The sequence below is a fragment of the Octopus bimaculoides genome, chromosome 22 (genome assembly GCF_046866305.1).
Source record: "Octopus bimaculoides isolate indiv1 chromosome 22, ASM4686630v1, whole genome shotgun sequence".
Classification (NCBI taxonomy): Eukaryota; Metazoa; Mollusca; class Cephalopoda; order Octopoda; family Octopodidae; genus Octopus; species Octopus bimaculoides.
The window spans coordinates 25,893,608-25,918,164 of NC_142949.1; the positions used below are offsets into that span (position 1 = coordinate 25,893,608).

Sequence of the window (24,557 nt, forward strand, 5' to 3'; positions counted from 1 at the left end):
ACTTCTGTTGGCAGCGCTACCGCTGTCTTGCTCGGTTTACAAGGATTCTTTAGCATCGCTATCCCTACCTCGAAGGGAACAAAAAGAGCACGGAACTAGGCGAGGATTTTCCTTTCATATTTTTAGTATTCCTGTGTTTCATCCAACAGAAAATACGATTTTTTTTTCACATTTTCTCCCCTGCTCAAACCCGTGCTGTTTTCCTTCATGAAGTGGACTAGCAATTCTAAAAATTCTGCCTCTTTTGTACAGGAATAACATTAGAACTGAGTTTTTTTACCCTTTACCACTCACTAGAAATCAGTTAGCCCTTCCTCTTAAACTGCCAATACTAGTAGCAGAGGAATAAAACTGCCAATACTAGTAGCAGAGGAATAAAACTGCCAATACTAGTAGCAGAGGAATAACTGAGATTATCTACGCCGCCTTTATGTCCAATGTCACCGATGTCCTAAAGTGGACTGATCTTATGGGAGTTATCTCCCTTGCATAATTTACCTATTTTAAGCACTCCTTCCAGCACCCACAGGGAGGTTTTGTTTACTAACTACCTGGATAACTTCCGTTGATCAACATCACCACAATTTTCTACAACACATACCAATGGTTAAATCTTAGGTCGCAACCATACCAGTGTGATTAAGAAGCTTGCTTCCCAACACACATGGTTTAGAGTTCAGTCCTACTATACCTTGAACAAGTGTCTTCTACTATAGCACTGCATTCAACAAAGCCTTGTGAATGGATTTAATAAATGGAAACTGAAAGAAGCCCGTCGTCTCTGTGTTTGTCCCCACCACAGAGTGACGACCGGTGTTGATTTGTTTATATCACCTCAAAAACAGAGACCGATAGAACAATTACCTGGCTTGAAAAAAAAGTAGTGGGGTTATTTGTTTCGACTAAAACCCTCCATGGCAATGTCCCAGCATAGCTGCAGCCCAATGCCTGAAACAAGTAATAAATAAAAGATTCTTCCGCCAGTCGCAACACAGCTGTGAAAGTAAAATTATTCCGCCAGTCCCAAACGCTGTAATACCGGAAGTTATGTTGAAATTAATTATTCTTTCTATCTTCATCTCTTTCACTGTACGGAGACGCCTGACATATTATTTTCTTCTGTCTTTTATAGTAATGCCATTTATATCGAGGAAGAATTATAAGAATATAAATCTTCTCCAGGCACTTAATTTTATCGACCCCGGAACACTGAAAGGTAAAATTGACCTCAGGAGGATTTGAACTCAGAACCTAAATGACCGTAACGAGAAACCACCCGAGTTTTTCTCCGAACTTGTCCACTTTGTATTCTAACTACACTTGATTTGTAAGTACTATAATAAACATATTGAATTATTTTTTATCTAAAGCATAGTTTATATCAAGGGCAAGGATTATTTAATGTATGCTATTTTATATAACAGACTGTGATTTAGCTGCTATTTCTCGTCGCTCAAACTACGTTGTCCTAGATTGACTTTGATAATTTTGTAGTTTAGTTCAAAATATTCTAAGAAATACACCGAGACCTCCTGAAATCAATCCTTGTAAATTTTCAAATTCATATCAAAACTAAAGACTACTTTATATAGCACAACTGGGAAAATTCTAATAAAAGTAGTATGCAATTTTGAACTTGTGTACATTTCATATCACCAACTGTTTATTAAAATAACACTTTCGCATCTCAGCTAAGTTTCGCTTCAGCTCGACTCCCACAACAGCAACACGTAAAGTTATGAGCTTTACAGTAAAATAATTTCGGTGTCAGCAGTATTATAGATGATGACCCAAAAACTACATAACAATTGCAGAAACCACCCATTCATCGAAGATTTCTTCAGTCAAGGCTGACTTGGGGTCAAACAGCAACAACGAGCCCCTAAAGGCAATTTTTATCTGATCCTTTGACTTATTCGTAAAAGATATTGCCCTCAACTTACATCATATCATCGGAAAGAGGAACACATTTGATGATGAGCGCAGCAATAGCTGTGTTATTACTCTTTTACTTGTTTCAGTCATTTGACTGTGGCCATGCTGGAGCACCGCCTTTAGTAGAACAAATCGACCCCAGGACTTATTCTTTGTAAGCCTAATACTTATTCTATCGGTCTCTTTTGCCGAACCGCTAAGTTACGGGGGACGTAAACACACCAGCATCAGTTGTCAAGCGATGTTGGGGGAACAAACGCAGACACATAAACATACACACACATACATATATATACATATATACGACGGGCTTCTTTCAGTTTCCGTCTACCAAATCCACTCACAAGGCTTTGGTCGGCCCGAGGCTATAGTAGAAGACACTTGCCCAAGGTGCCATGCAGTGGGACTGAACCCGGAACCATGTGGTTCGTAAGCAAGTTACTTACCACACAGCCACTCCTGCGTTCCTTCACAATCACACAGTTCCAGATTCAATACTGATGCATGGCATCTTAGTTAGGTGTCTCCACTATATACGAGGGGTGCCGAAAAGTTCTTGGCTTTGGGTAAAAGAAAATACAGGAGGATCAGTTAATTTTGATTTTACTCAACGTTTTCCCTTCCCAGATTCACATACTTATTGCAGCGGTCCTTCATTTTCCTAAACCCTGTAACAGAGCTTGGAAGGTTGGGCCTCCAACCAGGCCTTTCGCGACACCCTTAAAACCAGGATCTTTTCAGCACCCTTTCTTAGTCTCCTGATGTCCAATACCTAGAGAGTACAATTTTATATTGGAAACTGTGCAGAAGTTTAATTTTATTAGTGTGTGTGTATGAGAGCGAGAGAGAGCCATAACCCTAATGTTTTTGTTTGCTTTTATTAAATTCTTTTTATTCATTAAACAAAAAGATGGTGCTCTCCATAAAATCAACAACACGTGGCAATTGCTATTTCCAGTATGTTGTTAATGGAGGTTTCTGATTGAATAAAATTATCAAAAATTTCAAATGTTTTAAAGGTTTATAACAAGTTTATTATTAAATTTTTCTGAAATCCTTATCAGTATTGGAATGCAGTGAAATTTCCACAGAAGAATCTCTGTTTTTAAGTATCTTCTGTGCCTTAAACTGTTTCTTTATTATTTCAGAATATCAGAGAATATTGGACTAAAATATTTGTATACATCAGATGCAACATCAATATTTATCATCTCTTGAAGTCTGATGGAAGATGTGCAGATGAGATGTAACCAAGAATTATTGTAAAGTATTTCCTCTGGGTGGGATTATTAGCAAAATTTTTCTGATGCCTAGAATGTGTACAAAATGATTTTTGGTATTCTAATTAAAGTTGGAAACATTTTACAATTGCATTAGCAACATTTTCAGATATCTACAAAGACCACTTTTGATTGGAGTAGAGTAAAAGAACTATTTCTTGTGGATTTAAAAAAGCAATGGAAAGAGACGGTATATAGTGGTGAGAGAAGAAATAATATGGAAAATGAATTATCTGAAACTCATTCTAAAAGGATTGGTTTTGTAGAAGAAATTGGAAAAACATCATACAAATGTGATATCTGTAAAATAAGTTTTTCTGAAAAGCATGACTTTACTATTCACAAATGTGCTCAGGCTGGGGAGAAGTCATGTCACTGTAATATCTGTGGTAAAGCATTTTCTCATGTAACTACATTAACTAACCACAGACATGTTCATACAGGAGAGAAGCCATATCAGTGTGATATTTGTGATAAATCATTCTCTCGTGTGGTTACTCTAACAAACCACAAACGTATTCATACAGGAGAAAAACCATATCACTGTGATATCTGTGGAAAATCATTCTCTGATGGGTCTAACTTAACTAAACACAAACGCATTCATACAGGAGAAAAACCATATGATTGCAACATCTGTGGTAAATCATTCTCTCAAACAAATAAGTTAGCTAGTCACATACACATTCATACAGGAGAGAAACCATATTGCTGTGATATCTGTGGTAAGTCATTCTCTGAACCAGGTAACTTAACTAAACACAAACACATTCATACAGGAGAGAAACCATATCACTGTAATATTTGTGGCAAATCATTCTCTCTTGTAACTACCTTAACTAACCACATATACATTCATACAGGAGAAAAACCATATCATTGTGATATCTGTGATAAGTCTTTCTCCCGTGTTATGACCTTAACTAACCACAGACGTATACACACAGGAGAGAAACCATATCACTGTGATATTTGTGAGAAAGCTTTCTCTCAAAGAAGTCAATTAACTGAACACAAATATATTCATACAGGAGAGAAGCCATATCACTGTGAAATCTGTGGTAAGTCATTCTCTCGAAACAGTACCTTAACAAACCACATACGTATTCATACAGGAGAAAAACCATATCACTGTGATATTTGTGGAAAATCCTTCTCTCAAAAAAGTCACTTAAATAAACATTTGTGTGTTTCTACAGAAGAGTAATTGCATCAATATCGAAAATAATTCTGTGAGAAATTAAATATTCTATTTAACCAGAAACTTATTTATGAATTAAAGAAGGATATTGTTGTGTGATATCAACCTATCTACATATAGATAATGTTCATGTAAATTTACAAAAGAGTTTGCACATATGTAAATATCAACACACATAACTTGGATAGAAATACAGTGGTAGAAATATTCGCTAAGAATAAAATAAATTTGTTTGAAATAAAAACAAAAAGAAAGAAGGCTATGTTTCTATTGTGGTAAAACAAAAAATTATGGAAAATGAATTGTATGAAAATCATTCTAAAAGAATTGATTTTTCTGATGAGATGCTGAAGAGGTTGAAAAATGTCATACCAGTGTGATATCTGTAAAAAGCCATTCTCTGGAAAAGGTAATCTAACTATTCACAAACATATTCATACTGGAGAAAACCATATCACTGTCATATGTGTGATAATTCATTCTCTCAAATCATTTAACTAGTCACTTACACATTCATACAAGAGTCAAATCACATCACTGTGATATCTGTGGTAAATCATTCTATGAACCAGGTAACTTAACTAAACACAGACACATTCATACAGGGGAGAAGCAATACGAGTGTAATATTTGTGGTAATCATTCACTCAAGCAAATAACTTGTCACATCACATACACAACATGCATACTGTGGTAAATCATTCTCTGAGCCAGGGAACTTAACTAAGCACAAACATATTCATTCAGGAGAGAAGCCATATGAGTGTGATATCTTGTAAATCATTCTCTCAGAGTGGAAACTTAAATATACTCACAAGCACATCTATACAGGTGAGAAACCATATTACTGTGATATCTGTGGTAAATCATTCTCTCAAGCAAAATACTTAACTGAACACAAACTCAATCATACAGGAGAGAAGCCATATCACCACTATTTGTGGTAAATGTTTTTCTCAAAATGTTAGTTTATCTAACCACATATTCATACAGGAGAAAAACCATATCACTGTGATGCTTGTGGTAAATCATTTTCTCTCAGGGTCAATAAAATAGTACCAGTTGCTGGCGTTGTACCAAAATTTGAAACCAATATAAATACAAATTGGATGATATAATTTGTGAATCATCCTCATCAATGTTTCCATGGCTGTTTTGCATGCTGGTGTGGGTTGAACATGTCTAGCATACAGAATATCTCAGCTATGAGATTTATATCTTGAGTTCTGACATCATTCTCTTTACTCTCTCTCTCTCTCTCTTTTAATTGTTTCAGTCATTTGACTGCGGCCATGCTGGAGCACCGCCTTTAGTCGAGCAAATCATCCCCAGGACTTATTCTTTGGAAGCCTAGTACTTACTCTATCGGTCTGTTTTGCCGAACCACTAAGTTATGGGGATGTAAACATACCAGCATCGGTTGTCAAGCGATTGTTGAGAGGACAAACACCCACACACATATACAATTTATATACAACGGGCTTCTTTCAGTTTCCGTCTACCAAATCTACTCACAAGGCTTTGGTCGGCCCGAGGCTATAGCAGAAGACACTTGCCCAAGGTGCCACGCAGTGGGACTGAACCCGGAACCATGTGGTTCGTAAGCAAGCTACTTACCACACAGCCACTCCTACGCTGACTATTAGTGAATATCATTAATGAAATAGTAATTAAATAAAGTTGGTTTACTCTTAAATTATTCTCCTATCATTATATATGCCCTTCCTAATATCAAACATTTTATCATGTGTATTAAGTGCTCTTTCCATACCATCAGCACTACTGATGTTGCCATGCAGTTTGCAAGACTCGAGCCCTGAGGGAGCAGAGTTGGCTTTATGCTAGGGGATGAGGGCTTAAAATGTGAGAGAGGAGGTGGGGGTAGGGCAGATTTTCAACTTCTTTTGCCTGTCTCAATCAGTGGACTGTGTCCATGCTGAGGCACTGCCATGAAGGGTTTAGTTTGACAAACTGGTCTTAGTACTTATTTTTTAAATCTGGTACTTATTCTATCAGTCTTTTTTGCTGAGTTGCTAAGTTACAGGGATGTAAATAAACCAACACTGGTTGTTAAATGGTGTGGGGGAAGGGGACAAACACAAGCACAAAAACATATTTACAACAGGCTTCCATACAGTTTCTGTCAACCAAGGGTTTGCAAGATTGTATGGGGAGCAGGAGATAAGAGGATGGGGAGACAGCCTGCATCTGTCAGAAAATAAGTTAGGTCGGGTCGAAGGGTGATGATCGATAAGTCACGAGGTGGGGAAGGATAGAGGGGTGCAGGAGGGAGCGATTGGGGATAGAATAATCATAATACAGATGATAGGGGGGAGGCAGGAGAGAGATGACAAGGTGGGGTAGGCATTGAGTATGATTAGAGATAGTTCGGTTCTTTTCGCTATGAAGGTAAATTTAAATAATTAAAACACAGCAGCTCCAATTTCATTAATTGTTAAACAAATTAAGATACACAAGTGCGGTTGCACAGGAAAAAATATCCACTCCACGATTCACAGCTGTGAAGAAGAGAAAAAAAAAGCGATTTTTCCGTCGATCGCAGCATTCATAAACTGGAAATTCTTCCGCCCGATCCACACAAAATAGTACCGGAAGTTGGGTTGTGATTTATTTGAAATCTTGTCTTCACCTTAACGTGAAATGTAAACGAAAGAAGGATATTTAACAGGAATATAAATCGACCCTGGTACTTCACTGGTATTGTAATCGATCCCGCAAGACTAAAAGGTAAAATTAACCTCAGCGGGATATAAATTCACAACATTGATGACCGTAACTAATGACTTCTCTGACATATTTTTGATGATACTCTCATGATTATTCTGTAATCGATCGCCATTCATTGATACGTAAGTACTACAAATATCTCGAATTATTCTTGCGATATTTTACTTAAAGTGCAGTTCATATTTAGAACTAAGTTTATATAACGTATCTCTCTTTTTAAAGAGAGAATGCTGAGATTTGGATGTTATTTCCAGCAGATTAATGTTCTTTGAGAAGTCTTTCCATTGTTGGCATTAATTAGTCGTGACTTTTAATTAGGAGAATATCCTAAAATAAACTTCTAAAAGGTATTTAGAAACCAGCTCTTCTTTGTCTCTTCCGGGACCCCATGAAAATAGAAGCGTTTACCTTTTTAAATTGAAGGGGATTTCCTGGGCGAAAAAAAAAGATTTTATTTAACCATTATTTATTTGAAATGATAAATGGTTATCGATCTGTGACTCCGACAGTAGAAAATAACTTTGGGAAAGACTTGACCTTTCACCTTTGAAAACAGCGAATGTATGAAAAAATAAATTGATTAAAAGAAGAAAAAAAAATAATATTTTAAGATAATTGATTAAATCGATACATATAGAAATAGGTGAAGCACATTATTATTCTGGAGTTCATACAATCAAGACTTGATTCCGTCTCACCGCCCTCCGTTGTGGCCACCACCACCAAAATCTGAGGACGTACAGAAATAGATTGGACAATGGTAAAAGTGAAGTTGTCCAGACTATCGCACAACACTCGATACAATTTGTCACTTCATGTTGAAGTGTGTGGTATGGTTCTTAACTAAAACTGAAGACAAAAAGAGAGATCTGCGAGTCGCACTTAATTGATCACCTTACCTGTGTTGTTGGCGCTCCGTCGCTTACGACGTCGAGGGTTCCAGTTAATCTGATCAACGGAACAGCCTGCTCGTGAAATTAACGTGCAAGTGGCTGAGCACTCCACAGACACGTGTACCCTTAACGTAGTTCTCGAGGATATTCAGCGTGACACAGAGTGTGACAAGGCTAACCCTTTGAATTACAGGCACAACAGAAACAGGAAGTAAGAGTGAGAGAAAGTTGTGGTGGAAGAGTACAGCAGAGTTCGGCACCATCCCCTGCCGGAGCCTCGTAGAGCTTTAGGTGTTTTCGCTCAATAAACACTCACAACGCCCGGTCTGGGAATCGAAACAGCGATCCTATGACCGCGAGTCCGCTGCCTTAACTACTGGGCCATTGCGCCTCCATTTACCTGTGTACCATCGAACTAATAGATCAGAGCTGACTTCGGGGTATACAGTAACCTTTGATCGTTTGCTTTTTCAGCTAGGATTGGCCTGGGGTTAAGGCAATAACCTAATAAGGGAGTTTTGCATGGTCTCTCGACTTTCCTAAAAGGAGAAGTTATACTTCCCGAAAATATGACTATCATCTAAAGGAGTAAAGGACACAATGGATAATGGTACAGAGTTATGGTTGTGTGACTAAGAATTTACCTTCACAGCTTGATAGAAACTGTTCGGAAGCCCATGTGTGTGTATTTCACTGGTGTATATCGGAAAGACGTGTTGCTTTACAAACGAAGTCCCTCGTGATGTTTGCTCTCTGCACCAAAGTGCAGACATTCCATCATCATCAGGGATTGGTCGCTCAAACGATGCTATTATTCAACAATCGCTTTGTAAAATAAATATATGAAATATACTTACACACGTCCTGAAAGCTAGGCAATAAGGCCGTGGCTGGCTATCAGTTTTCTCTGGGAGGACTAAGTGATAAAACAACAAGAATCAGAGGATTCTGGAGTGCTCTAGCATGGCCATAGTCTAATGACTGAAATGAGTAAAAAAAATAAAATAAAAGGTGTCTGTGGAATACTCGGCCACTTACACATAAATTCTGGTGCAAGTAATTCAGTTGATCAAACAACTAAATCCACATCAACTGATGGAGATCTACCAAAACCACTAATCTGACACAATATGAAGATGTAACTATGGCCTGCAAATATGCAAACTTTACACAAGGTGGTGTGATCATTGTCATCATCATCATCAACGACTAACGTTCATTTTCCATGCTGGTATGGGTTTGACGGTTTGACTGAGGACTGGGAAGCTGCACCAGGCTCCAATCTGATCTGACAAGGTTTCTACAGCTGGATGCCCTTCCTAACGCCAAACACTCCAAGAGTGTAGTGGGTGCTTTTTATATGCCACTGGCATGGGAGTCAGTTAGGCGGTACTGACATTGACCATGTTTGGATGGTACTTTTTACATGCCACTGGCATGGGGTGCCAGTCAGGGGGTGCTGACATCGACCAAGTTCCAATGGTGCTCTTTTTACATGTCACTGGCACAGGGAGCCAGTCAAGTGCACTAGCATCAACCCACGCTTGAATGGTGCTTATTACGTGCCACCAGCATGGGTGCCAGTCAGGTGGCATTGGCATCAACTACGACTACAATTTCACTTGACTCAACAGGTCTTCTCAAGCACAGCTTATCACCTGACAATTCAAAGGTACTTTTAAATGGGCTGGTTATGCGACCAGCCACGGCTACGATCTCACCTTACTTGCTGGGTGTTCTCAATCACAGCATTTCTCCAAAGGTCTCGGTTTTTTGTCATTGCCTCTGTGAAGTCCAACATTCAAAGGCCATGCTTCACTACCTCATCCCATGTCTTCCTGAGTTTACCTCTTCCACAGGTTCCTTCCACTGTTAGGGTGTGACACTTCTTCACACAGCTGTCCTCATCCATACACAGCACATGACTATACCAGCAGTCGTCTCTTGCACACCACATCTGATGCTTCTTATGTCAAACTTTTCTCTTAGGGTGCTTACACTCTGTTGTGTATGCACACTGGCATTACACATCTAACGGATCATACTACCTTCATTTCTGTCAAGCCTACACATGTCCTCAGCAATCATAATTTTCATAAATCATAAAATTTAATTATTCATGTAAAGTTTAACTCTTTAGCATTTAGATTATCAAATGCAATGCTTATTTTTTCATGTTGGAAAACAGACATTAAAGAAAAAGGATGATAATGATAACATCAATGACAACGCTGATGATTTGAATTAATCATGCATTATCCTATAGCCTTGAGATTTTGATGATGTAATTGTTTATATTTAGAATGACATTGTAAGGTAGGTGTGAAAGGCTGGATTTGGCTAGTTTGGACATAAAACAGGTAGAATATTTTGGCCGGATGTGGCCAGTTGAAATGCTAAGGGGTTAATCGGAATAGATATGTAAAGTGTTCCAGTGTTGAATTTCCACATTTTTAAGTATTCTTTGTGTCTTATAATATTTCTTTATTATTTCAGAATATCAGAATATTGGACTAAAATAATTGTTTACATCAGATGCAACATCAATATTTACCATCTCTTAAAGACTGAAGGAAAATGTACAGAAGGGATACAACTTTGCTTTAATAAATCTTTGGAAGAAATACTCGTTGAATATTTACTCAGAGTGAGATTACTACCAAAATTTCTCTGATTTGAATATGTACAAGATGATTTTACTTTATAATTAAACTTGGACACATGAGTTCAGTATCTTCAAATATTGACATAAGAGAAATAAAGAAAAAGAAATATTTGTGAAGGATAAAATATATATTAAAAGAAAAAAAAAATTATGGAAAATGAATTATGTGAGAGCTATTCTAAAAGGATTGGTTTTTCAGAAGAGATATTTCACTGTGATATCTGTAATATGAAATTTTCTGTAAAAGATGACCTAACTACTCACAAACGTATTCATACAGGAGAGAAACCATATCACTGTGATATCTGTGGTAAATCATTTGCTCATGTAACTACTTTAAATAACCATATACACATTCGTTCATTAGAAAAACAATATCAGTGTGATAACTGTGGCAAATCGTTCTCTCGTGCCATAACCTTAACTAACCACAAACGTATTCATACAGGAGAAAAACCATATCACTGTGATATTTGTGGTAAATCATTCTCAGGTGCAGCTAACTTAAGTAAACACAAACGTATTCATACAGGGGAGAAACCATATCACTGTGATATCTGTGGAAAATCATTCTCTGAAACAAATAAGTTAACTAGTCACATGCACATTCATACAGGAGAGAAGCCATATCCCTGTGAAATCTGTGGTAAATCATTCTCTGACCCAGGTAATTTAAATAAACACAAACACATCCATACAGGAGAGAAGCCATATCACTGTGATATCTGTGGTAAATCATTCTTTCAAAGACGCCAGTTAACTGAACACAAATACATTCATACAGGAGAGAAACCATGTCACTGTGAAATCTGTGGTAAATCTTTCACTCGAAATGGTAGTCTGACTAACCACATACGTCTTCACACAGGGGAAAAACCATTCCATTGTGATATCTGTGGTAAATCCTTCTGTCAAAGAAGTCACTTAACCAGACATTTATTTGTTCATACAGAAGAGTAACAACATCTGTATCAACACTGAAAAGAAATAACTTATTTAACTCTAAATATATTTACACAGATACTGTAGTGTGATATCAAGTTCTCAAAAGAATATTTTATATAAACACAAATATATATACATTTGTGATATTTTTAATAAAATTAATTATTTCAGAATACTCATCTGTCTTCCATTTATTTATTTCATATTAGTTTCAAATTTTGGCACAAGGCCAGCAATTTCAGGAGAGGGTAGTAATCAATTATATTGACCCTAGTATTCGACTGGTACTTATTTTAATCAATCCCAAAATAATGAAAGGCAAAGTTGACCTCAGTGGCATTTGAACTCAGAACTCAGATGAAATACCACTAAGTATTTTGCCTGATGATTTATTTATTTATTTGATATCACAAGCTGTGAATAATAGCATCATTTGTTATAGGTTTCCACTCAGGCAATTTCCAATCATTGTCGTGGCCGATGCCGGTGTCATGCAACTGGTACCCATGCCAGTGATACACAAAAGCACTCATTACACTCTTGGAGTGGTTGGTGTTGGGAAGGGCATCCAGCCATAGAAACCATGCCAAATCATACTGGAACCTGGTGCAACTCTCCGGCTTACCAGTTTCAGTCAAACCCATGCCAGCATGGAAAGCAGATGCTAAATGATGATGATGATATATGTGTGTGTGCCATCATCAACATTCAACATTTGTTGTCCATGCTGGCATGGTTTGGACAGTTTGACCAGGGCTAGTAAACTGAGGGGCAGCACCAGATCCCAGTCTGATTTGGATATGGTTTCTATGACTGGATGCCCTTCCTAACACCAACCATTCCGAGAGTGTAATGGGTGCTTTTACGTGCCAGTTAGGTGACACTGGCATCGGCCATGACTACGATTTCATTTGGCTTGGTGGGTCTTCTACTCAAGCACAGCATATTACTGAAGTTTTTGGTCATTTGTCATTGCCTCTGTGAGGCCCAACACCCAAAAGTGCTTTTTACCTGCCCTTAGCACAGGTACCAGTTGTGCAATACCAGCACAGGTGCTAGTTACATGACACTGGCATCAGCCACATTGCATCCATGAGGCCGAATGCTTGATAGGTGGCTCTTACATGCTACTGGCATCGGTGCCAGTTATGTGACACTGGCATTGGCCACCACTACGATTCACTTGGCTTGACGGGTCTTCTCAAGCACAGTATATCACCAAAGGTTTTGGTCACTAGTCATTGCCTCCATAAGGCCCAACTTTCGAAGATCATGCTTCACCACCTCATCCTGTCTTCCTGGGTCTACTTCTTCCAAAGGTTGCCTCCCCAGTTAGAGATCAGCGCTTCTTTATACAGCTGTCCTCGTCCATACACATCACATGACCATACCAGTGCAGTCATCTCTCTTGCACACCACATATGATACCTCTTATCTCCAACTTTTTTCTCAAGACACTTACACTCTGTCATACATGCACACTGACATCACACATCCAGTGATGCATGCCAGCTTCATTTTTTTTCAAGCCTACGCATGTCCTCAGCAGTAGCAGCCCATATTTCACTGCCATGTAGCATGGCTGTTTGCATACAGGCATTGTACAGTCTGCCTTTCATTCTAAGGGAGAAGCTCTTTGAACTTTGCCCAGCCTATTTTTATTCTCGCAGTTACGCTCTCAGAGCACCCACCTCCGCTACTGACTTGGTCACCTAGATAACGGAAGCAGTCAACTATCTCTAGCTTACTGGTATTTGATGGAGTCTATTTTCTGTACATTTTTAGTGTTTATTGTACTTGTGCACCTTCTGCACACAAAAACTATTTTCACAGTTAACCTACCTTGGATATTGCTACACCTATTATGTGTCCACAACTTACACCAGGTTCATCTTATGGAATTTCTACCTTCACCTTTCCTACAAATCAAGAGATTTCTGATTTGTCTGCTTTCCTACTTACTAAGACTTTTGTTTTTGCTAGGATAATTCTAAGGCCCTTTGATTCTAGACTTTGTTTTCTTTCCACACATGAAATTTCTTCTCTAGTACTGGAAACATGCCTGTCTAACCAAAGGATAATATTACCTTGCTTGGAAAGAGGTGAGGGTTCACAACAAGAAGGGCATCCAGCTGTAGAAAATCTACTTTAATGAATTCTCTCTGATCCATGCAAACATGGAAAAGTGACAATAATGATGACCATCATGATCATAATGATAAGTGTGAAATTCACTTCATACCATTTTTTCCCCCATTTTCTAGAATAACTTTGTATCACCTTAAAATAATTCAATAAATAAGAAAAGAAGGTTTAAATGTTTTAATATTGAATTTATTACACAACTTATACACACTATCTTGACTAATTTATGTAACTTTTTGCTTACATGTCCAATTTACTCAGTAACAGTGGGTTCATAGGTAATATATCAGTAATGTTGAAGAAGGCAAAAACAGAGACACCAGTGAGGATATAGAAGTGATTTACTTTTTAATGAGGTCTCTTGTAATATTGAGTTAGACTTGACATTCTCATTATACGAACTTCTAGCTTACCAACTCAAAGCCCCTTGTCAACAATGTCAAGTTGTGACATTGTTCACAACATAAATATAAAATAAATAAGTGAAATATATATATATGAATATTCTGAAAGCATATTTTATTAAAAATAATGTCACAGAAGTAAATTATCTCACTAATGTAGCTATAGCTATACTTATATGAAAAACAATGAACATGATTCTGGTTAAATAAGATATTTTTCATAGAATGACTTTTGTTGATATTGTTACTCTTTTTATGAATGCATGTCTAGTTAAGTTGCTTCTTTGAGAGAATGATTTACTGCAAATATCACAATGACATAGTCTTTTACCTGTATGAATTCGTATATGGTTTGTTAAGGTACTGTTTTGAGAGGATTTACCACAGATTTCACAGTAATATTGTTTCTCCCCTGTATGAACGTGTTAGAGTTCAGTTAATCAACTTCTATGAGAGAATGATTTATCACAGCTGTTACAGAAATATGGTTTCTCTCCAAAAAAGATTTATCAGTTATTACAGTGATATGGTTTCTCTCCTGTGTGAACGTATATGTGACTAGCTAACCTGCTTGTTTAAGAAAATGATTTGCCATAAATATTACATTGATATGGTTTCTCTCCTGTATGAATGCATTTGTATTTAGTTAAATTTGACCCATCAGAAAAGTTAGTTAAGTTTGACCCATCAACAAATATTAGTGATATGGTTTTTCACCAATGTGAATACATTTGTGGTAAGTTAAGGTAATTACACAAAAGAATAATTTACAGCCGATATCAGCAATATCGTTTCTCTCCTGTAAGAATGCATTTGTGTTTAGTTAAGTTAGATTCATGAGAGGACAATGTACCACAAATATCATAATGATATAATAATCCTATAAGAATGCATTTGTGAGTAGTGAGGTTACATTTTTCAGAAAATAACTGTTTACAGGTATCACAATGGTATGAGGTTTTCTCTCTCTTTCCTCATCTCATCAATAAAATTTATTTTTCTCAAATCATTCTCACATAATTCATTCTCCACATTATTTCTTCTCTCACTACAATATACCATGTCTCTTCTTTTCATTTTTATATTTTACCCATAAGAAATTCTATTGCTGTTGATTACATAAAGATGTTAACACATTTGAGAAATTTTCCAACTTTAATTAGTATGCCAAAAATCAACTTATACACATTCATTCTATACAGCAAAAGAAAAACAAATGATGCTAGTGAAAATATTTCTGAATAATTCTTCTGTAGATTTATTAAAGTGAAGTTGAGTCTCATCTGTACATCTTCCATCAATCTTTAAGAGATGATAAATATTGATGTTGCATCTGATGTAAGCAATTATTTTAGTCCAATATTCTTTGATTTTCTGAAATAATAAAGAAATAGTATAAGATACAGAGATGCATTCTAATACCATTAAGAACTGCATAAATAAACATTTACTGTGAACTAATGTGCTTTACTTTTAAATCTGTTTTGAAAATCATGAAAAAAATCTCAAAAATAGAAGTAAAAGCTGGCCTTGAGAACGCTTGGCAAAGAAAATGGGACCCTTTTACCATAAATGAAATGGCCATACTTAGAACACAGAAAAGAAGTAGGTAGAAATTTCGTAAAGTATGCTGTGTTGAAATTAGGGATGTACAAGTGGTGGGGTGGGACCAGAAGCAGTTTAACAGAGAATCTAGACTTCAGGGCTATAAACACTAAGATCGGCAAAATTTCCTTTGTCCGGTAAAATATATACACGAAATTCCAGGTTAAAGGAATCAGGATTGACTGAAGTTTATTTTAATACTATTTGGTGATACAATTACACAAGCTAACAAGATTGATCGTTATAGCTTTTGTTGAGCTATTCATAAAAATAGCCACAAACGAGAGTGAGTTAAAGTGTTGTTTATTTTTTGTCAATCATCTACAACGTGAGAGAGTACGATCAGTCACTTAAGCTCGGGTCGCATTTTCCACCTAACAAGAAGTCCGTTCTCTGCGGACCAGCTCGATAACTAGTCTCCTTGAAGATCGACTAGAAATGAGTAGGTTCGAAGTCAGCTTCGACAGCAGGCTGATGGACATCAACGACGGTGAATGCCCATGAATACGCTTGTGAGCTGACGTGAAGGGAAACAATGAGGCGTTCGTACACTTTGATTGTGAAGCCATTGGCGGCTGTTAAAGTTTGGCCTCGCTCTCTATAACGGCGGATACTGGGATCACGCTGATTTCTGCTCCTGTGTCGATTAGAAGTCTCCGTCCGGAGCTCCGATCGGGGACAAACAGGAGCAGTTGATCGTGTTTGCCGACCCTGGTGTTTCCCCGGAGCCGATGACAAAGGGGTGTTGAAGCTGCACGGTTGCTTACACTTGGTAGCCTTTGCTCCGAACTTCTTGTGATAAAAACACAAATCGTCTCGGGACCGACCTTATGACGTTGATCGTAACCCTGTCAGAAAAAAAAAGGGGGGGGACATCCCTTCGATATAACTCGACAACATTTGACATTTCAGTTCGGATATCTTCTATATAACTCGACAATTCACTTCGGATATCTCCGTGACAGTTACGGAAATAGGAAGAGAAGAAAGCTAACGGGTTGTGTGTGCGTGCTTGTTCTTGTCTGCGCCTGTTCTGTTTTTAAGTATTTTACGTGTTGTTGAGAGAGAGAGAGAGAGAGAGAGAGAGAGAGAGAGAGAGAGAGAGAGAGAATGGGTAAGAGACAGCGAGCAAGAGAGAGAGAAAGAAGAGGCAAGTGAGAGGGGGAGAGAGAGAAAAAGGAGACGAGAGAGTGTGCAAGAGAGACAGTGAGAGTGAGAGGGGGTGATAAAGAGGAGGCGAGAGAGAGGGTAAGAGACAGAGCAAGAGAGAGACAGACAGAGAGATAAAATTTGAATATTAAGCATGAATAATATAAAAACAAGACATTTAAGATAGGTGCAGGAGTGGCTGTGTGGTTCCGGGTTCAGTCCCACTGCATGGCACCTTGGGCAAGCCTTGTGAGTGCATTTGGTAGACAGAAACTGAAAGAAGCCCATCCTGTATCTATATATGGTTTTTTTCTCTTTTAACCACTAAAGAGGAGAAAAGGAGGGACTATACAATGCATTTTAAAGTTTATCATCCGTTTTCGCTAACTGTCGTAAGTCCTTAATCTCGAAGCAAAAAAATGCGACTCACCAACGGGCACTAATGCCAGATTCTTGTCCATTGGTTCAGAAGCCGGAATCTTTCTCGGAGTCTATTTGTAGCCGGTGGTCTAGTTAGGATGTCTAGCATCCTTGTTGTTATATCCTCATTCAGGATTACTGTTACGTAGGAATGTTTTGTCAGGCCCGAAGTGATCTTCTTGATGTTGAAATCTGTTTCAGCTTTTGCGAACCATGCCACGCCCAGCTTTGGCCAGAATCGTGGTTGCTTCAGTGCAATGACGTTCTCGCTTTTCATGATTGGGTATTTTCTATTTCGGGGTTAAGCTATACATAAAAATAATTCCAAACGAATGTGTGTTGAAATGTTTCTTCTGTATCAACCATCTACAAAAAGAGAGAGAAAGCAAATTAGCCATCCAAGTTCTGATTCTATTTTCTGTCTAACCGGAAATCCTTTCTCTGCGGACTAACTTTATAACTGCAGTGAAGATCTATGTTTACAGATTTTTTTTTAACTAACATAAATATTTATTTACACGAAAGAAAATTACTGGAGAACTATAATCGTAATCGAATCTTTACCTTTTGGCCGGCACATTTAAAAAAATAATTTTTTGTAACTAAACACTTTCAAAACTCGGATACTGGTAGAATGTGTCACATAAAACATCATTTACTCTTGGCGTTTTTGAGAAAATTGCGTATTTTCGAAGTTATTTCGTGTTAAAGTTGTCGTATTTCGGTAATTTCAACCAATCAATGACGTCTATTGAGGTGAAAACAATTACTGCTGTGGTTTGTCAACAAGATGTTCCGGCGGTGTATATTTAGTTTGTCACTGCTATTTCTGACACTTCCCTTTGGCCGGCAGATTTTAAAAAATAATTGTCACTGTTATTAATGACATATTTCATTTGAGACACGTGTGTATAATTTAATCGTTTCAGTTATTGGTTATTTTTTTTCTATTTTTCCAATTTATTTTGTTTGGGAAATTATTTTCGTTTCCTTTTTGCTTGTCATTTGAACTGGGTTCAGTCCACAGCTGCATTGTAGCTCATCCCCAGTTCTTCTACGGTTGTGGGTAACCACAAGCTATCTTTTTTTTCCAGCTTGTTTACATACTGCATAACAGTTTGTTTCAGCAGAAAGACTGTGGGTAGACCCTGTCTCCTCAGAAAAATTGTAAATAAAAACATTTTTAAAGTTTTTACTCCATTCTAGTGTAAATCATCCTGTTGCCGCTTTCAGTTTCTTCAGAATCGCTGCTTTCGGTTTCGGATACAGAAATATCCTATTCATTTTCATTCACCATGTGTTTTTGTACCTCTTTCATTCTTTTAAATATATTTGTGTAGGAATTGCCCATTTTTTCTTCGTGTCCCTATTAACAATTATTAGTGCAGCTTTTTTTTTTTTCCTATGCTTCTCTGCCTGTACTGCTGCCAGGATCGATAAATTAAGTACCGAGGTTGAATTACTTCCTGGAAAGTATCGAGAAAGAGGAGGAATTATTTCCCGGAAAGTTCCGAGGAGGATGAATTACTTCCTGGAAAGTTCCGAGGAAGGTGAGGAATTACTGCCTGGAAAGTTCCAAGGAAGGGGAGAAATCCCTTCCTGGAAAGTTCCAACGGGGGAGGATTACTTCCTCGAAAATTCCGAGGTAGGGTGGAATTACTTCCTGGAAAGTTCCAAGGGGAGGAATTACTTACTGGAAAGTTCCAATAAAGGGAAGAATTACTTCCTGGAGAGTTCCAAATAGCGGAGGATAATAAAAAGACTCAAAGGAGGTCTGCAACCAAATAACTTTACTGAACACTTTGCAACTGAATCAGTATACTAGTATACAATACCAATTCGTATAAGTGTTCTTGGATTGAATTGGGTTGCCTATATTCAGTCTACTGCAGGATGAAGGCCTCAGCATGTTCTCTCCACCCACCAAAATCCAATATGGAGGCTGTGAATTTGAGCCTGATATCATACTGGTTTGTTGAGCCAACTCTGCCTCACTAGCTTGATATGGCTTAATAGAAAGATATAGTATTTATACTCATACCAAGGAGTATTTAAGTTGATTACATTGACCCCAGAGCTCAACTGGCACTTATTTCATTGACCACAAAAGGATGGAAGGCTAAGTTAACCTTGATGGAATTTGTACCCATCAGACAAAGTACTACTAAGTATTTCACCTGGCATGCTAACAATTCTGGCTGCTTATATTTAAGTCTTCTTCATCATCATCATCATCGTCGTTTAACGTCCGCTTTCTATGCTAGCATGGGTTGGACGATTTGACTGAGGACTGGTAAAACCAGATGGCTACACCAGGCTCCAATCTGATTTGGCAGAGTTTCTTGAATATATAAAAACAATATGCATTAAGTGAACAAAGGAATCCATACATGAGATACAATCAAACTTTTATTATAAAAAAAAGGATGACAGTTACTTCTAAGTTTCACCAAAAGCTGGTTTTTCAAACCATTGTATGAAATATAGTGCTGAGAGGTTGACATCACAACAATATCTTCTTTCTTGTTTAAGATTATATTTATTTTTTTTTAATAGAAGGATTTTAACATTAATGCCATAACTGTTCTGTACAACCACATACATGTCTAGTTAAGTGGCTTCTTTGAGAGAAGGATTTTCCACAGATATCACAGTGATATGGTTTTTCTCCTGTATGAATACGTATGTGGTTAGTTAAAGTACCATTTCGAGAGAATGACTTACCACAGATTTCACAGTGATATGGCTTCTCTCCTGTATGAATATGTTTGTGTTTAGTTAAGTTGCCTGGATCAGAGAATGACTTATCACAGATATCACAGTGATATGGTTTCTCTCCTGTATGAATGTGTTTGTGGTTATTTAAGTTACCTGGAGTAGAGAAGGATTTACCACAAATATCACAGTGATATGGTTTCTCTCCTGTATGAACACGTCTGTGGTTAGTTAAGGTAGTTATAAGAGAGAATGACTTACCACAGATATCACAGTGATATGGTTTCTCTCCCGTATGAGTGTGTATGTGACTAGCTAATTTATTTGTTTGAGAGAAAGATTTACCACAGATATTACAGTGATACGGCTTCTCTCCTGTATGAACACGTTTGTGTTTAGTTAAATTAGACCCATCAGAAAACGATTTACTACAAATATCACAATGATATGGTTTTTCTCCTGTATGAATACGTTTATGGTTAGTGAGTGTAATTAAATGGGAGAATGATTTATTACAAATATCACACATATATGGCTTCTCTCCAGTGTGAACACGTTTATGGTTTGTTAAGGTAATTACACGAGAAAATGTTTTACCACAAATATCACAATATGGTTTCTCTCCTGTAAGAATGCATTTGTGTGTCATAAGATTACATTTTTCAGAGAATAACTGTTTACAGATATCACATTGGTATGATGTTTTCCCTGTCACTTTCCCCATCTCATCAATAAAATTTATTTTTCTCAAATCATTCTCACATAATTCATTCTTCATATTATTTCTTCTCCCACCACTATATACTGATATTCTCTTCTTTTCACTTTTGTTTTATCTCTAGAAAACACTTTTATTGCTTAATTTCACTCAAATGTAATCTATGTTAATATCTAAAGATGTTGTCTACTCCTCTGATATTTGTCCAAGTTTTATTAGAATACAAAATCGTCTTGTATACCATTCCAGTCAGTGAAAGAGAGAAATTTTATGAATAATCTCAATTAGAGAGGAAATATTTCACAGTAATTCTTCCATAGACTTATATAACAATCAAGGTTATATTTAGTCTGTCCATGTAGTCTTAAAGAAATGACAAATATTCATGATGTCTCTCGTGTAAACAATGTTATTTTCTATTCTGAAATAATAAAGAAAAGGCGTAAGTTACAAAGGAATACTTAAAGAGTAGAGATGCAAAAGTAGAAATTTTATCATATTTCGATACTGAAAAGACTTGTAGATATAAACCATTTACCTGAACAAGTGAACTGTATTTTTCCATTGGATATTAAAATTATATCATTCAATCTTGAGTGAAGTCTTTAATTCTGCAGGCTGAAGCACAATTTTATGATCATGAGTTTGACACCCTAACTACTAGGCCATGTGCTTTCACTGGGACTACAGTAGTAGTAGTAGTAGTAGTAGTAGTAGTAAAGAGAGAGAGAGAACAAACCACATTTGTGTTCCAGAGATTTGAGTAGGTAGGTAATCAACTACATGCCAATCAGTTGGGTAACCTGAGCTTTAGAGATGTTAAGTATGTTGGAGTTTGAAGTATTCTCTGAAACTGAAGACAAAAGTTAGCCTTTTTGATTCGGTCATTTATGTTGAAGACATTTTCCTCCCTGTACACATAGTCAATAGTGTACATCTCAACACATGCCTTCAGCTTAGAAAGGCTATGGATGTTGCAGTTATTTTTGTTTGTGTGGTTTCTGTGCTTCTCTAGAATGTGGCTATGCATGTGTGCATGTATACTTGTGCAATGTGACAGCATGTGGTTTAGTGGTTAGGGTATTCGGATCATGATCATAAGGTTATGAGTTTGATTCCCGACAGCACATTGTATCCTTGAGCAAGGCACTTTATTTCACATTGCTTCAGCCCACTCAGCTGGCAAAAATGAGTTGTACCTATATTGCAAAGGGCCAGTCCTGTAACATTCTGTGTCACGCTGAATCTCCCTGAGAACTACATTAAACATTAAAGGTACACATGTCTGTGGAGTGCTCAGCCACTTGCATGTTAATTTCATGGGCAGGTTAAGGCGGCAAGCTGCCAGAAACGTTAGCACGCCGGGTATTTCATCTGCCTTAACGTACTGAGTTCAAATTCAGCCGAGGTCGACTTTGCCTTTCATCCTTTCGGTGTCAATAAATCAAGTACCAGTTGCGTACTGGAGTAAATCTAATAGACTGGTCCCCTCCCCCAAAATTTCAGGCCTTGTGCTTAGAATAGAAAAATATTTCACTGGGAGGTTGTTTCATTGATCAGATCAACTGGAATATCCGTCATCATAGCCGACAGAGTGCCATCCCTATATGCAAACATGTGTATGAGTGTATATATATTTATACACGTGAGTGTTTATTTTATTCAGTTATTCAACTTAAGCTCTTTCAAAACTATTCGATAATTCTAGCGTCAACAAAAATTTAAACAGAATGTCAAGATGAAAATTAAAATTTGATTAAGGGCAAGTATATACATGTGTAAACACTTGGAAACTTGAGTAATTCCACAGAGGGAATTAGTATGTCTAGACATATGTATCTTCTTTTTCACAATCGTCATTTGTAATTTTTTATCACTCCTCACCAACCGCCACTATATAACAACAACAACAACATAATATTAGAGCCAAGATGACAACTAATAAGAGTTTGGTAAATGTTTGGCAACACGTGTCTAGGAGAATATTTTGGTAATCATTCGTTGTTGGTCTTGGTGCTGTCAATGTTTACAACTGTTTGTTCGTTAGATTCCGTAATTGCCTTATTTATTTACTTATGGTGTCGAAGGCGACATTTGCTTTGAAGTCGGGAAAGACAAAGAGGAAAGAGACGTGTATGCGCGCGTGTGTATGTCCATATCTATGAAAAATTACGAGTGTACGTGTGTATTTATGTACGTACGTGTATATAAAAGATAATGAGTGTGTGTGTGCGAGTGAATACAAATATATAAAGCTGAACACGCTCACTCACACACACATACACCCATTATCTTTCATAGACACGGACATACGCGCGCGTTCACCCATCTCTTTCACTTTCCACCGACTTCGACACGTCATGAAACCAAAAGTAAATAAATTTTTAAAAGTTTATGGAAACTAACGAACAAACAGTTCTGAGACCAACAACGAATGATTGCCAATAATTTTTCTTGTAAGATAAGATCCCCCCAATAGTCTTGAGGGTATTTACCTGTAAGTTAAATAAATTGACAATATTTCGATAAGTCTATGACGTCATGAGTGTGGAATATGATTCGTCTGCTCGACAGAGTTGAACAAACACACACTCATCCATAACTGACGTCATATGCAAGTACCGAAAGACTGCTGAATCTTAAAACAGAAACCATACATTAATCAGCGATCTTTCGGAGAAAGTCTATCAAAACTGAAATAATTTGCTCGGCAATTTCCGTAAAAAATTTGTTTCTTTAATTGTTTTTCAGCTGAATCGCTTCTGCTTGTGTATCAAATAGCATTAGTTTCAAATGAACCTTTTTACTTTAATTTAAGCTTCTATCTTAAAATGGAACGAGAAATTTTAAAATGTCTCAAAATATTAATTGTATTTTTTACTAAATAAAGTAGCGGTCCTTAGTAAGGTATCGGTTTTAAAACACTTCGCTCGTTCCAATGTATTTCTTAGAATATTCTAAACCAAACAAAAGTATCGGTTAATGTTTATATCTTGACCCGTTAACCAAAGTATCAAAGTGAACGACGAAGCCTGGACAAGGTAAATCGATTAACTAGAAATAGCAGCTATATCACATCAGTCTATAATTTAAAACCGAAGGAAGCATTAGGTAAACCTTTTCCTAGACATAAACCCTGTTTCGAGTAAAATATAATAATTTGATATGTTTGTAATAATACTTACATATCAACTGCAGTTCGAATAGCCGTGGATGAACTCGGAAAATAGAGAGGTGCATGGTTACGGCCGTTTATGTTCAGGGTTCGAATCCTGCTGAGGTCAACTGCTGTCTTTCAATGTCCCAGGGACGATCCAGTTGAAATAACAGTCAATGACTCATGTAGGTGATCATCTTTCGCTGTAAGCACATATAAGTACTAGATTGGAAATATTGGGAAGCTGAAAACGGGAATGTTATTCAAAACTAGATTTGGTTATCTTGAATAAACGAAACGAAACAATAAATGCATAAAAGTAAATTATTAAACATAATTATGACAGATTTCTGTTTTCATATCTCAACAGCATTATTTTGTTAATTTATAAAGGTTGCATAATTAAAAAAAAAAGACAAAACATTTCTCATTGAAAAGATATAAAAGATACACGTAAAGTTAATAACAAATTGACAATTCATTTCGAAAAGTAAACAAAAATATTTACATAAGTTTGCAACAGAAGAAAGCACGAGTTCCGGTTTATAGTGCGTTCAGAGTTGGCGGAACGATATTA

The 24,557-nt window shown here is 37.0% G+C and overlaps 2 protein-coding genes across 9 annotated transcripts; one reads left to right on the forward strand and one right to left on the reverse strand.

Moving 5' to 3' along the window:
• Positions 1-3,300: 3,300 nt before the first annotated feature.
• On the forward strand, positions 3,301-11,820 carry LOC106869876 (uncharacterized). The gene is made up of 2 exons (XM_089339872.1): positions 3,301-4,385; positions 11,142-11,820. The coding sequence occupies exons 1-2, from the start codon at positions 3,433-3,435 to the stop codon at positions 11,680-11,682; spliced, it is 1,494 nt and encodes a 497-aa protein (XP_089195998.1). The 5' UTR covers positions 3,301-3,432; the 3' UTR covers positions 11,683-11,820.
• Positions 11,821-13,979: 2,159 nt separating this feature from the next.
• LOC106869881 (uncharacterized) lies at positions 13,980-24,557 on the reverse strand. 8 transcript variants are annotated; one of them, XR_008266550.2, is made up of 4 exons: positions 24,009-24,285; positions 19,568-19,731; positions 17,401-17,756; positions 13,980-15,590 (listed from the first exon to the last, which is right to left on the reverse strand). XR_008266550.2 is itself a non-coding variant. In XM_052975795.2 (3 exons), exon 3 carries the CDS (start codon positions 20,881-20,883, stop codon positions 19,960-19,962), a length of 924 nt encoding a protein of 307 aa, XP_052831755.1. In that variant the 5' UTR covers positions 20,884-21,244; positions 24,009-24,342; positions 24,432-24,542; the 3' UTR covers positions 19,782-19,959. The 8 variants fall into 8 exon arrangements, 2 of the variants coding, with proteins under 2 accessions (XP_052831755.1, XP_089195996.1); XR_016237995.1 differs by lacking the exon at positions 19,568-19,731 and adding an exon at positions 21,362-21,676; XR_008266551.2 differs by lacking the exons at positions 19,568-19,731; positions 24,009-24,285 and adding an exon at positions 24,489-24,557.

Bases quoted from the DNA above. Each gene is read 5' to 3' on its own strand.
- LOC106869876 (XM_089339872.1), top strand. From the start codon at position 3,433: ATGGAAAATGAATTATCTGAAACTCATTCTAAAAGGATTGGTTTTGTA. The intron at 4,386-11,141 runs CTTAAATAAACA...TCGTGCCATAAC, and splicing joins TCCTTCTCTCAAAAAAGTCA to CTTAACTAACCACAAACGTA.
- LOC106869881 (XM_052975795.2), bottom strand. From the start codon at position 20,883: ATGAAGAATGAATTATGTGAGAATGATTTGAGAAAAATAAATTTTATT.